Genomic DNA, 12,689 nt, shown 5'->3' with positions numbered 1-12,689 from the left:
ATATATATATATATATATATATATATATATATATATATCAAAGGGAATCAAATGTTAATTTCTGAATGGGAAAATATTCTAATGTTATTAGGTTATTGGGTTAAGGAAATACATTTTTATTTAAAACATTTTCTAATAAAACAATGTTGATGTTTCTTTAAAAAATAAAAAAATAAAAAATTATATATATATATATATATATATATATAGTATCTAGAGATACTCGTACAATTTAGTTTCCGGAACAAATCACATTGAACTCAGTTGCGGCTCCGTAGTAACTTCGCGCTCGGGGAAGATTGTCCGTCTCAGCCACCGTATGATGTCGTGGCTTTTACTGCTAACCTGTCACTGTTAGCGTGTTGCTCCCAGCTGTTAGCGTCACATTTTATTCATAATCGGGGACAAAAGAGAGACTTTACTCTACCCGTTAACGGACAGTGTTCACGTCAGCCATCCGAGATGAGGCGCGCTGGGCTGGGTATGAAACAAACCTTTTATAAATGCAGTTTAACGCTCAATGAAAGCTTCCTTGCTAGCTAACTACTAATATACAATCGACGTTGTTTATCAGGATTCAGACTTAAGCCATTGAAGCATTTTTTGGTTGTAACACTTACGATACATTTTTTTTTTTTTTCAATCCTTCCTGACAGGTGAAAGTGGCTATGGACACTATGTGGCCAGTGGATACAGTGTGTACGAAGAGGAAAATGAGCATTTACAGGAGGGACTGAAAGCTAAAGTCAACGCTCTGAAGAGTGTAAGTATACTGTACCGTCATCATAAGCACTTATTTTTTTTCATATATATAGTTCAGATTGTTAATTGTTGTCCTATTTGGTTTATATCTACAGTTGTCCATTGACATCGGAACAGAGGTGAAATACCAGAACAAAGTGCTAGAAGATATGGTGAGTTGTCCTGTGTTGTCTGTACTTTAGACCCAGAGCTACAGAAGTTTATTGCATTTATAGACGAAAAATTAAAGTTTGTTTTTCTGAATTGATGAAATAGAAATAAGTAAAAAAAAAATTAAAAAAAAGGCCATGTTTTACTGTTTTTATAAGAAAACAGAAAAACAGGGCAATATTTTATCATGTCTTTGTGCAGTGGATGAGGTGGATTTTTTTTAAATTTATTTTTATCTTTTTAAAAGCACATTGAGCTACATTTTATTGTAGGAAAAGTGCTTCTTATATATATTAATTTGAATATTTTTATTTAGTTATTTTTTTAATCTTATTAACTCGGAAAAAATTATGACTTCATTCAAAACAGAAAGTGGAACCACAACAATGTGACGTATATGATCAGGATCAGGGTGTGTTTTACAGAGGAAGTACCGGTTATGTGTTTTTATATAGACTTTGTGAAAGTAAATATTGTTTTAGTAGAGATGTGGTCCTGACTAATAAGCTTCAACTTTTTGTTTTACTTGTTTACCTGTAATCAGATCAGACGAGGAAACTAACAGGATGTGTTTTTCTCCTGTGTTCATACGTCACTGATCTCATTCTGGTTGGTTTTTATTTGTTTTTAGCTGCAGCGAGGCAGGTTACAAAGAAGAACTGGTTTTTCCCCCCCCATTTTGAAACAGTGTCTAGTTGTGTGCCATTTTAGTGTGACAGTGAGCTCCTTCCACCTGCCGCACATTTTGCAGAGCTGCATTTACCGCACATACTTTTCTCCGTTAATCTTTGCAAGTATCCTGTGTATATGAATATGTAAAGAGTATAAAGTCTGTTTTCTCTCCCTCAGGACTCAGACTTTGACTCGACCGGTGGGCTGCTCGGTGCCACCATTGGCAGAGTCAAACATCTGTCCAGAGGCAGTCAGACCAAACTGCTGTGCTACATGCTCCTCTTCTGCTTTTTCGTCTTCGTCGTCCTCTATTGGTACATGAAACTACGGTGATAGAGGTCCCCCCACCCACCCACCATCTTTGTTCTCTTAATACCATCAGCCACAGGAAGGCATCACCACGTTCAAGCATTTCCAAAATCAATCTGAATTCCTGTTGGTACAGATCTAAAAAGTCAAATGGTTAGAATATTGTTAATCAGGAATTAAAAGATCAAGATCAGTCTATGTGTATGTTTGAAGCCGGAAAATGCCACTAAAAGTTAGAAAGTACATTGAACTATAGAACATCCACCTGTTTGTGAATACCAAGGTGTCAAACAATAAAAACACAATATGTGCAGGGATAAAGTGATAGTGAGAGCAGTGTACAAACGGTATGCTTACTTTTTGTAAAAATGTTGTTATTGTAAATACATTTTATGCATTAAATAAACTTTGTGCTTGCTCTATTGTACACGTTTGATGTCCGTCAATGACCCAGAAAGTAGTTTTTGCACATTATGGGCTTTTATTTTTAGAAAAAATAAGGTAAATCTCTAAGAACTGTCACTTCTTTATCTTTACAGTGCAACATTACACCATGCATTAACATACACACAAAATCTGCTCTTATCTGTTAATCAAGTAAAGAAATTATTCCAGCGTTAATTTAGTTTTTTTAAAATAAATGTTAAGGTTTTGTTGATTCAGAAAATGTGGTAAAACTTTACTATAGTAATATAAATAAGGCTGACGTTACGCTGTCATTTAGCATTATTAAGGTGTCATTAAGCTATCATTCTGTGTCGTTTGCTAAATTATGAAACGTTTGGAGCTACGTTGGCATTTTTAGTGGGGTTGTTTATGGTAATGAATGACACTTAATGACAACCTTCATGACACCTTATTAATGCTAATGACAGGTGTCATGTCGTCATAATGAAGACAGCGTAATGTCAGCCTTTATGTAGAAAACATCAAGTACAGTGTTACCTGAATTTTTATCTCCTGACATGTTTCGAATGTCAACTGCCAGTCTTCCTCAGCGGTGATTGCTTTGATGTATCCCTATGAGTTCTCTCCATCTTCTGATAGCTTTCATGTGTCCTTATTTAATGCTTTTTGCCATCGAAACATGTTAGGAGACACAATTTCCTGGAAGATTAATTAATTTTCATTCTGTTTGCATGTGTTTGTAAGTTTTCTGAGACAGTCAATAATTGAACATAACGACAAACATCAAAATGTTCAAACTGCACTTGGGTGATTCTTCATTATTTTAAAACATTGTGACGGGGGGAAGATGGTCACTTCTTGGGTAGTGTGTCCATGTACTTGCAGATGATTCCCAGCATCACCTCATCAGCTCCTCCACCAATAGATATTAATCTGGAATCTCTGTAGAGACACAAACCATGTAAACTGCAGGGCAGGCTGCTACTGAGGGTCAAACAATGGAGCATATTTAGCCCATCACTACAGATCAGCACTCACTGTGCGTGTAAACAACACGTGTGCTAAAGAATTGCTCAACAACAAACCAAATACAAAGTAGTTATAGCTGTTATCGACTTCACGAATCGGCATAAGTTTTATTAACATGCGACTGATGAAGTGTGGTTGCCATGACTATGAAAACAAAACAACTCAAAGTCACATTTGCGTGTGAATACATCAAAGAAGTAAAAATTGATGCATTCAACATGTTCCAGAAAACCTTTCAACATTAATCAACAATGTTTATACCACCATGAAGCAGCAATTAATGCAATGCATCTAAAAGAAGAATAAACATTTTCTGAGCCATTTGGTTAACTGTTTTTTTTAGTGTTACCTGTAGAATCGGCTGACTGCTACATCACTGGTGAAGCCCATCCCTCCCCAGTACTGCAGGCAGCTGTCGCTGAGTTCTCGGGCCAAGCGACCTGCCTTTAATTTAGCCATGGATGCTAGTTTGGTAACATCATTTCCTTTAATGTACAAAGCTGCAACACAAAGTGAGACAGATGTGTTCTGAGATAAAAGCAAATGTTTGAAATGTGGTGAGCAGGTGTGCAGAACAAACTCAGACGTGCACAACAATAAATTAACTTTTCTTTTTCACTGGCCCTTCCTGCCTCGCCCACAGATTAGGATCATAAACTCTTTAATAAGTTCATTTCAGCCACAATGCTCTATTTTGATCGTATTAAACTTCTCTTTTTAAGCCAAATGCTTTGTATTCATGCCCATTCTAAAGTAAGGTGTCACCCAGGGGAAAGGTTTTCTATTTAAACACTGCACACTGAAATATGTATTCAAACCTTGACGTCCAACGACACACACCCATACTAATAAGGATTGTCTTAGATATCAAGGGCAATACAATTAACACATTACACACACACAGTGTACAATCATCAGTCAGTCATGCAGGTTGCTCATAAACTCAGGTGATCACATGCAGACAACACACTGATGGAGAGACAAGTAGAGGAGAAAAAACATTATTTATGGCTGTGGCTTGTTGTAAGGGCGATCATCAAGGGTGTATTCCAGAAAGGAAGGTTAACAAACTCTGAGTCTATCCATAAACTCCGGATTGGAGGCTAAAAAAAAACAAAAACAAAAAAACCTCATGCACTTCAGAAAAAAGTCAAAAATCAAAGTTTTTTCGGAGGTTAATAAAAAAATCAATGTTGAGATTTTTTAGGCACTGAGAAAAAAACATCGCAGGTAAAAAATTCATACACTTCAAGGAAAACCAGGACACAATTGGACATCCTAAATCTTCTCCATTTTTATAGTCAGCGTGTAGGTACACGTTACCATTTTGCAAGTTTTTAAATTGCATTTGCAAAAATATAATTAACACAGCAGACTGAATCAGACTAATACACTGTTTGTTCCTAGAAAGGTAATCCAAACAAATGATATGTTCTATAAATGTAGAAGAAAAGAACAGGACGAATAATGATGTAATCTCCCCATCGGGGAATTTAACCCCAATCTCCCACGTGACAGGCGGGGATACTGACCATCTTACTAACGAGGAACCACATTATTCTAAAGTATAGTTTAACCAGTTCCTCAAACTGCCTGCCAGGCATTTTGAACAAGCAGTCAGCATAAGGAAAAAAAAAGTTGACATCGATTTTGGACTTTTTTCTTGAAGTGCATGAATTTTTTTTTTTTTTTTAATTTTTTTTTTACTTCAGATGTATATTTTTTTCTTCAGTGGCCCTAAAAAATGTCAACATTGATTTTTGACTTTTTTGTGAAGTGCATTATGCTTTTTTTAGCCAATTTTTTTTTCTTCTGTGGCCCTAAGACTCTTCCGTAATAATCGCTATTGGTAACAGCATTAAGATACGACAACAAAAAAACATGGGTCAACTATAGTCCTGTCTTTGTTTCCTTTCTCCTTATGCAACACACACCCACACACACGCAATGATGCCCACGTTAACGTTCTGTTTGTTGAGTGACCTCACCAATGGCGTTGTAGAGAAGGGAGCGAAGGCATTCCACCTCCGTCTGCAGCTCAGCCAATCTGAAGTGAACGGCCTGATGATAGAGAACGGGCTGGTTGAAGATCTTCCTCTGCTGTGTGTACTGAATGGTCTCCTGGATAATGTTGTCCATTGTGGTCACAACTTTAAAGGGTAAAAAGAGGAACATCATTTCAACATTGATATGCAACAGTGTGTAGTTTAACTTCTGAACATATTCTAAGTCCATATCAAAGAAAACTGAAAACCTCACGATGCCGCTAAATGAAATTGTTCAGCATTGTGAAATCAGCTTTAGCGGAAACCGGTTCACTCACCGTTTGCTGCTGCCCAGAGTCTTTCTTCCTGAAACTGAAGCATCTGGTAGGTGAATCCCATGCCCTCCTGGCCAATGAGGTTCCTGCACGGCACACGCACATCATCGAAAAACACCTCCGCTGTGTCGGACGACCACATTCCCAGTTTGGTAATTTTGCGAGCGACCTTCACTCCTTTCAAGCAAGAGAAGAGAAACAGAGAATGTTGTCTTCAAACTTGGCTAACACTGGAAAACTAAAAGTAGGGCACTATAAAATCTGTTATTTTTTCGTAAAATCACAAAAAATAAATAAATAAATAACACAAATACAGTACATTACGGCTGATTAATGGTCACTTTTGCGGGGGCACTTTTTCTCTCCTTTTCTCTCGATCCAGAATACAACGGTGTAAAAAACAATAGCTGCCCGTTAAGATGCCTGAACAAAACCACCGGAACACAAATGAAACATAGGAATTGTATAATATCACAAAAAAAACAAAATCTATTATGGCTGATTAATGTTTCTGTCGATCCACTCAAACCCACCAGTTTTTCAGCGGCACAGTAAATTGACCAATAGGATCAATTGATACGGCCAGTTTAACATACTAGATATAGATAGCATTTTGGGTTCGTTATTTTTGAATGTTGGACCAAAGCATTTCATGTAATTCAAATAAAGTTAGCCTGAATAAAAATGTTTTTTTTTTTTTTACACTTTATTGGGTAGATCTTGCAGTCACCAAGGTGGAGGTCAGGGATCTTGGGCTTGACAAGGTTGGAGACCACTGGTTTAGTGGTGTTTTAGGTAGTTTAGACGGTGTTTGAAGAGGCCAGGACAGGAGGGGAGCAGTGCACCTAACGAGCTGTCCCCAGAAATATTTCCCCTTTAAAAACGTTTATCCATATTCTGTCATTTTCTGCGTTCAACAATGGATTCCATTTTTATGTGATTCCGTCCGCGATTCGGTTAACGTGGCTTTTATAGGGCTCGAAAAATGGAATTTGACGTCAATCCAAATATCGATTGCGATCAGTTGTGTTTATTTATATATCATGCACTCGTCACTATAAACAGTTGCTTCCTGTAAACTTGGCTCTACCTGGGAGGTTCATGGGTAAACAGATGAGCGACTTGTTTCTGTGAGGTGGGCCGTCACTGGTGTTGGCGAGCAGACACATCCAGTCAGCCTGAGTGCCATTGGTGGTCCACATCTTCCCCCCACTGATCACATATTCATCCCCTTTTTTAACTGCCTTGGTCTTGATACCTGAATTAAAAAAGAAAAAAGTTAAGGTTTTAATACAAAATAAAATGCAAAAAACAAAAGGGAATTCCTTGGTTAATGACGAAAAGAAATCAACAAAGAACGCACTGGAAACATCTGATCCTGCTCCAACTTCACTAACTCCAAGACAGGCGACCTTATCTCCCATGATGGTGGGGAGGAGGAACTCCTTCTTCAGTTCATCTGAGCCAAACCTGCATAAACAGACACATACAAACTATAATTTCTAATACCATTACATAATACCTACCTTGATATTTATTCACTTATGTAAAACGTACCACTTGATGTCATGGAAAAATTTAAAAAAGTGACAGCACAAAGAAGTGAAATGTAAGCTTTAAAAACAACAAAGACTTTTGCCATAAATGCAATTACAGAGAGCACTCCACGCACGTTTACCTTTGTTCTCTGTTAGTCCTTAAACCTGGTTTCAGGCTACGTGAATCTAATTAAACTCCTGAGACTGTGACTGTCTCTGTAATTTTTTTATTTAATTGTTTTTGTCAGAGTTGTTGCTTTTTCCTCAAAGTATGAAGTACAAACCAAGGTCACATTCATTTTCACTTCTAAAATTATTATAAAATCAAAAATGTAAGTAAACAAGATTTCCAGTGAGCTTAAACCAAACTGTTGATTTAAAAATAAAAGCTAACTTTCCTTGTGACCAATAGTTAGGACCCCTGTTTTATTAGCTTAGAAAAACCGTAGTACTTAAATATATATATATATATATATATATATATATATATAAATAATTTTGTTTGTTTTAGTTGTTGTTTTGTTCCCTTTTCGGATTCATTTTGTACATTTTATTGTCATTTTGTGTATTTTTGTTGTATCTTTTCAGAATCATTTACTACATTTTTGTTGACATTTTGTGTTTTTTTTTTGGTCAGTTTTGTTGTCATTTTGTGTGTATTTTCTGGTATTTTGTGTGTTTTGATGTGTGTAATTTCAGAATTATCTTTTTCATTTTTGTTGTTATTTTTTGTGTTTTTAGAGTTATTTTGTGTGTTTTTGGATTAATCTTTTGCATTTAAATGTCATTTTGTGTGTTTTTTGATCATTTTATGCATTTTTGTTGTCATTTTGTGTATTTTCTGGTGTTTTGATGTTCTTATGGATTATTACAGATTTATTTTGTGCATTTTTTGTGTTTTTGGAGTTATTTTTTGCAGTCATTTTATGCATTTGTGCCAACCATTTTCAGAATTTCTAACCCCCTCAGTGCCAGCCATTTTTTTGAGCATTTTGACTGATTTTAAAGACCCACAGATATTTTGTACTATGACTATCTGAAATCTGACACCAGATTCTGAAAGATTGAAGCCTCTACTTTCATCAGTTTCTGGCTTGTTTCGTTCTTTTGTAATCAGCCATTGAATAGAGCAAGTTTGACACAAATCTTCAGTTTCAGAGCAAAAAGCTGAGAAATCAGCCTTTTTCTAAAAAAAAAAAAAAAAAAACCCTGTCAGTGACTTTAAAGCTATTTTTTTGCTTTACTGTCAACTCTAATATCTGAACATTGTTTCCTTGTATAAAAAAAACAAAAAAAACTGAGACGGCTTTTGATGAGAAAATAATTATTTTGCTATCTAGGTCAGAGTTGACTGGATTTCTTACTGTATTTTGGCGTCCCTCCAAGTTTCTCTCCCACCAGTCTGCACAAACGCAACATCCTCCTCCTCGCGGACATGCGAGTCTCACTGCTTGTGCTTGCCCTGTTTTTTTTTTAATCATTTTTTCTCACCATCTATCACTCCGTATTGCCATAATCTCACTCGTTCCTGCTTCTTCCTCCTTAGCCAAGGTAGCATCAGTGGCTAATCTGACGTCTAAAGGTGCGCTTCTGCCACCTTCAGGGCACCAGTTGGTTACTACATCACATTACTGCTTAGATATTGATGAGGGACCTCCGCCAGGGTGTTTTCTAGTAATCTCCATGAAAAAACGCAAATGACGAGTTTGACTGAGCTTTTGGATTTGTAATGACGAGTTATCTCGTCAATGGCACTGAGTGAGTTAAGGCTGGGATACACTGTGCGATTATTTTGAATTGTTGTACTCAGCTCCAGCTCAAACTGTGCGACTCAGACGCAGAGCCTGAATGTGCGCAGCTCAAGATTCATGTTCTCACACTGTACAGACCGACACTCTGACACGATCTGACTGCTCACACTGTACGCTCATACACGACACGTGACACTTGTTTCCGGAAATGCAACGTACAAATTGGAAGAAGAAGAACTTTGAAGCGTCACCATTAAAACAGATGAAGAAGAAGAACCCGGAAGTGGAGAGACAATCGCTAATCTCAGCAAAAAGAGCTTTAAAAAAGAAAAGACGGTGATGTGATGGACCAGGAGCTGAACAGACTTGGGCAGTACATTCTGTCAATTTTACAGCCGTCCTACGGTGTTGGCGCATGCGCAGTCTGAGAGTTTGAGGTAAGCCGGCCCGTGGCACTGCTTCAACTGTGAGATATCCACACGAAGAGCGACTAGATTTCAAACATGTTTGATTTCTTTACGACCATACTGTTGCTGATTGGGAGCTGGTCGTGAGGTGTTAATCGGTTCTCGTGACCCCATGTATACTACGCCATGCATAAAACACGATTTAGCAGAGACTCGCTCGATCCCAAAAATAAACACACAAGTCAAAAATTGGCCCTAAAATAGGCCAAAAATTGCAATGTATGCCTGCCTTTAGGAACAATTGAGAACCACTGTCCTAAGGGATCATTACGTAATCTCAGATTTGCAAACCCTGAGGATAGAAGTCCTTTTGGGTGGGAGTCCTTCAACAGTCTATGATTTGCCCGCTAACTTCAGCCACCAGAGCATGTCAGCGCACTGTTTAGGTGTTTTTTTTTTTTTTACCAAAAAAGCTGCTAAATGCTCTAAAAATCAGGCTGAATGCTTTACTCCAATAGAAAACAATGGGATGTTTACAGGCAGTGGATTTCAAGATGGAGTGACACAGGCTCTAAAACTGTAAAGTAGTCCCATTTGTAAAAGTTAATAAAACTAATATGGTGCAAAATAATGTTTTGTTTGGCCTAGATCTCCTAATGAGGACAGTTCAAAGGTAAAGGTAGCACAACGCTGACATTTTGTTTAACGCAGGTGTGAAAATCTTCGACGCGTATAACGCGGTGCTGGAGTTTGTGAAGAAGGAGAAACCTGACCTTGTTGGAAAGCTGATGAAAAATCTCAGGTAGAAACAAACGCACACATACACACACCTTGATTTGTGCGCTTCTTCTCACACGCTAACTCATCTGCTTTGTGTCGTAGCTTTGTCATGGGCATCGAGTTCAGAGAAGGATCTTTGGTTGTAAACGGGAAGAACCAGTACAAGCTGAAGAAAGGTGAGCACGTGGTCATGTTTACCACCGCAGCGACTGATGGGAAGTTTCTATAACCGTGCGTGTACCCAGGCATGGTGCTCAGCATCAGTTTGGGTTTTGCTGACCTGCTGAACAAAGAAGGTAAAAAGGAGGAGCAGAAGAAGTACGCTTTGTTTATCGGAGACTCAGTGCAGATCAATGAGGTGAGCCTGTGTGAAAGCCCCGCCCTTTTAACCTTTGACCCAGCTGCCAGTGCTGCTATTTGCCGTGGTTGGGGACAATTACATTTTTAAATTACATCTTCATTTACAGTGACCAGTGTTTTTTTTTTTTTTTTTCCCCAGTTGCGATGACATATTTTTCCCCTGAAAGTCAATTACAATTACGTTCTCATTTTCAAATACAATTAATCACAATTACTGAGCCTTTAATAAATATCCCCATAAAACAGCCTTCCTCTTGTGTTAGCTTTCTATTAGCATTTCTTATAATAACAGGTCAGTTTTGACCAGGGTTGGGTCAATTATAATTGTAAATGTGTAATTGATAATTAATTACATTATATGATGTAATTAAAAAATCTGTTGTTGTCGTAATCATAAGTTAATTGTAATTTGGTGGTTGTGGGGTCGTTTAGAGAAAATTGAAAAAAGTAATTAACCCAACCCTGGTTTGGACCCATGACTTAAATAAACATTCTAACATCTCTTGGTTACGTTGTTTGGCTTCCTAATCAATGAAAATATCGATATTAATATTTTTGGTGTGGGTGTCTAACCCCTTTTTTTGTCAGTATACCCCTAGATTTAATTTTTTTTTTTAAAAAGTGGGCAGTGGGAAAAGGTGACATGAAACATATTTTAATAATGGTTAACTACATACTTTATGCTTTGGGTATAGAACCCTAACATGGTTCCCCAGGTTTGTGTTTGTAATGAACACTTTTTTAAGATATTATATGACAATTACTAAGTTAATTCCCTAGACTCAATTATAATTGTAAATAAAGCTGCAACCACACACGTGTCGGGAAGTGGTGCACGTCGAGGTGTGTTACATGTTGGGGTGTGGCAGAAATGTTAAAGTGTTGAAACGTAGTTGACCGTTTTTAAGGGCTGCCAAAATTAGATCAAAGGGCCACATGTGTCCCTATTGTCTGAGTTGCTTCTGACACTTTTCACTCAGAAAAGAGGCATTTCCTTTTGGGATAACTCAACCATACCTGGCCAGTGCAGGAGTGGCCATGTCACTTTGAACCCCAATGGCCATTGGGATGCCTCCACAGCGGATGTTTCCCAGTTCCTCAGCCACTGCCACACTGTAGCTGAAGTCCAGTCCAAGGCCTCCATACTCTGCAACAGACAAACCAATCATCACTCCTTCACCTGCTCTCAATGGTTCAAGAGCAGAACTTTATCGCTCATGTTTGCAGAAGCTACTAGACCACAACAATTAAGTTTCTTCATAAATGCTAAATAGATTGAGGAGCACAACCACAAAGAGACCTAAAGGCCCCTTTAGAAAAAAACTAGACTTCATCACATACACCTACAGTGAATATAAAAAGTCTACACACCCCTGTTCAAATGCCAGGTTTTTGTGATGTAAAGAAATGACACCAAGATAAATAATTTCACAACTTGTTCCACCTTTAATGTGACCTAGAACCTGTACAATGCAATTGAAAAGCAAACTGAAACCTTTAAAGGGGAACACTTAAGATAACCTGGTTGCATAAATATCCACACCCTTAAAGGGGACATATCATAATTTTAAATCCTTCCTTTTTAGTTATAAATCATACAGTTGTGGTCTACATAAAGCGGAACTGCACTGCTTGGGTCTGAATTCCTCATTATTACAGCTCCCCAGACCCCTTTTCTACCCCTTTTCTGATGTGCTTCTAAGAGCAACTCGTTTTGGTGCGGTCTCTTTAAATGCAAATGAGACACTTCATACCCCGCCCCCTCTCCAGGTTCAACTCCACCCTGCTCGGCCATTTTTGTAGATTGATAGAAGAGATATGACTATGTAGCGGCGCAGAAAAAGTTTATTCACACGTTATTTACACAATGTCAACAACAGAATACTTGTCCATCCAGCTTTACATGTTTGAGCCAGAGTCAGACCCGGCAGAGCGAGATGAAAATGAAGATGATGAACCTGCAGAACCCTAACAAGTGAGCAAACACAAGCACCGAGCTAACGCTAGCGCCAAGCTAACGTCGCGAAATGCATTTTAATACAGTCTTTTCGGAGACAAAAACGGCAAAATGAAATGACTAATGAAAACTTTAGACTTAAACTAAACCACGTAGGCCATATCATCAAGGATCTAAAACGAGCACACAGCGCGAACATATGAAGACGGTGCAACTACTAATGCTAATAAAACAATGACAGGGACG

General features: G+C 37.9%; 2 protein-coding genes across 2 annotated transcripts in view; one reads left to right on the top strand and one right to left on the bottom strand.

Moving 5' to 3' along the window:
* Window positions 1-284: 284 nt before the first annotated feature.
* On the top strand, window positions 285-2,318 carry bet1 (Bet1 golgi vesicular membrane trafficking protein). The gene is made up of 4 exons (XM_028461597.1): window positions 285-481; window positions 657-763; window positions 858-914; window positions 1,762-2,318. The coding sequence occupies exons 1-4, from the start codon at window positions 463-465 to the stop codon at window positions 1,915-1,917; spliced, it is 339 nt and encodes a 112-aa protein (XP_028317398.1). The 5' UTR covers window positions 285-462; the 3' UTR covers window positions 1,918-2,318.
* A 209-nt stretch (window positions 2,319-2,527) lies between these two features.
* Window positions 2,528-12,689, bottom strand: part of LOC114472359 (probable acyl-CoA dehydrogenase 6) — a 32,987-nt gene continuing 22,825 nt past the window's right edge. Inside the window, exons 3-9 of the mRNA XM_028461595.1 lie at window positions 11,504-11,633; window positions 7,014-7,120; window positions 6,741-6,908; window positions 5,654-5,827; window positions 5,319-5,480; window positions 3,680-3,830; window positions 2,528-3,243 (exon numbers count right to left, since the gene is read on the bottom strand). Coding sequence (XP_028317396.1) covers window positions 3,153-3,243; window positions 3,680-3,830; window positions 5,319-5,480; window positions 5,654-5,827; window positions 6,741-6,908; window positions 7,014-7,120; window positions 11,504-11,633 — 983 coding nt within the window. The 3' untranslated portion in view covers window positions 2,528-3,152. The remainder of the gene's footprint in view (window positions 3,244-3,679; window positions 3,831-5,318; window positions 5,481-5,653; window positions 5,828-6,740; window positions 6,909-7,013; window positions 7,121-11,503; window positions 11,634-12,689) is intronic.

This window comes from Gouania willdenowi, chromosome 11, assembly GCF_900634775.1.
Source record: "Gouania willdenowi chromosome 11, fGouWil2.1, whole genome shotgun sequence".
NCBI classification, from domain to species: Eukaryota; Metazoa; Chordata; class Actinopteri; order Blenniiformes; family Gobiesocidae; genus Gouania; species Gouania willdenowi.
Note: the sequence above shows the minus strand (reverse complement) of the source record. Positions and strands in the feature narration are given on the sequence as shown.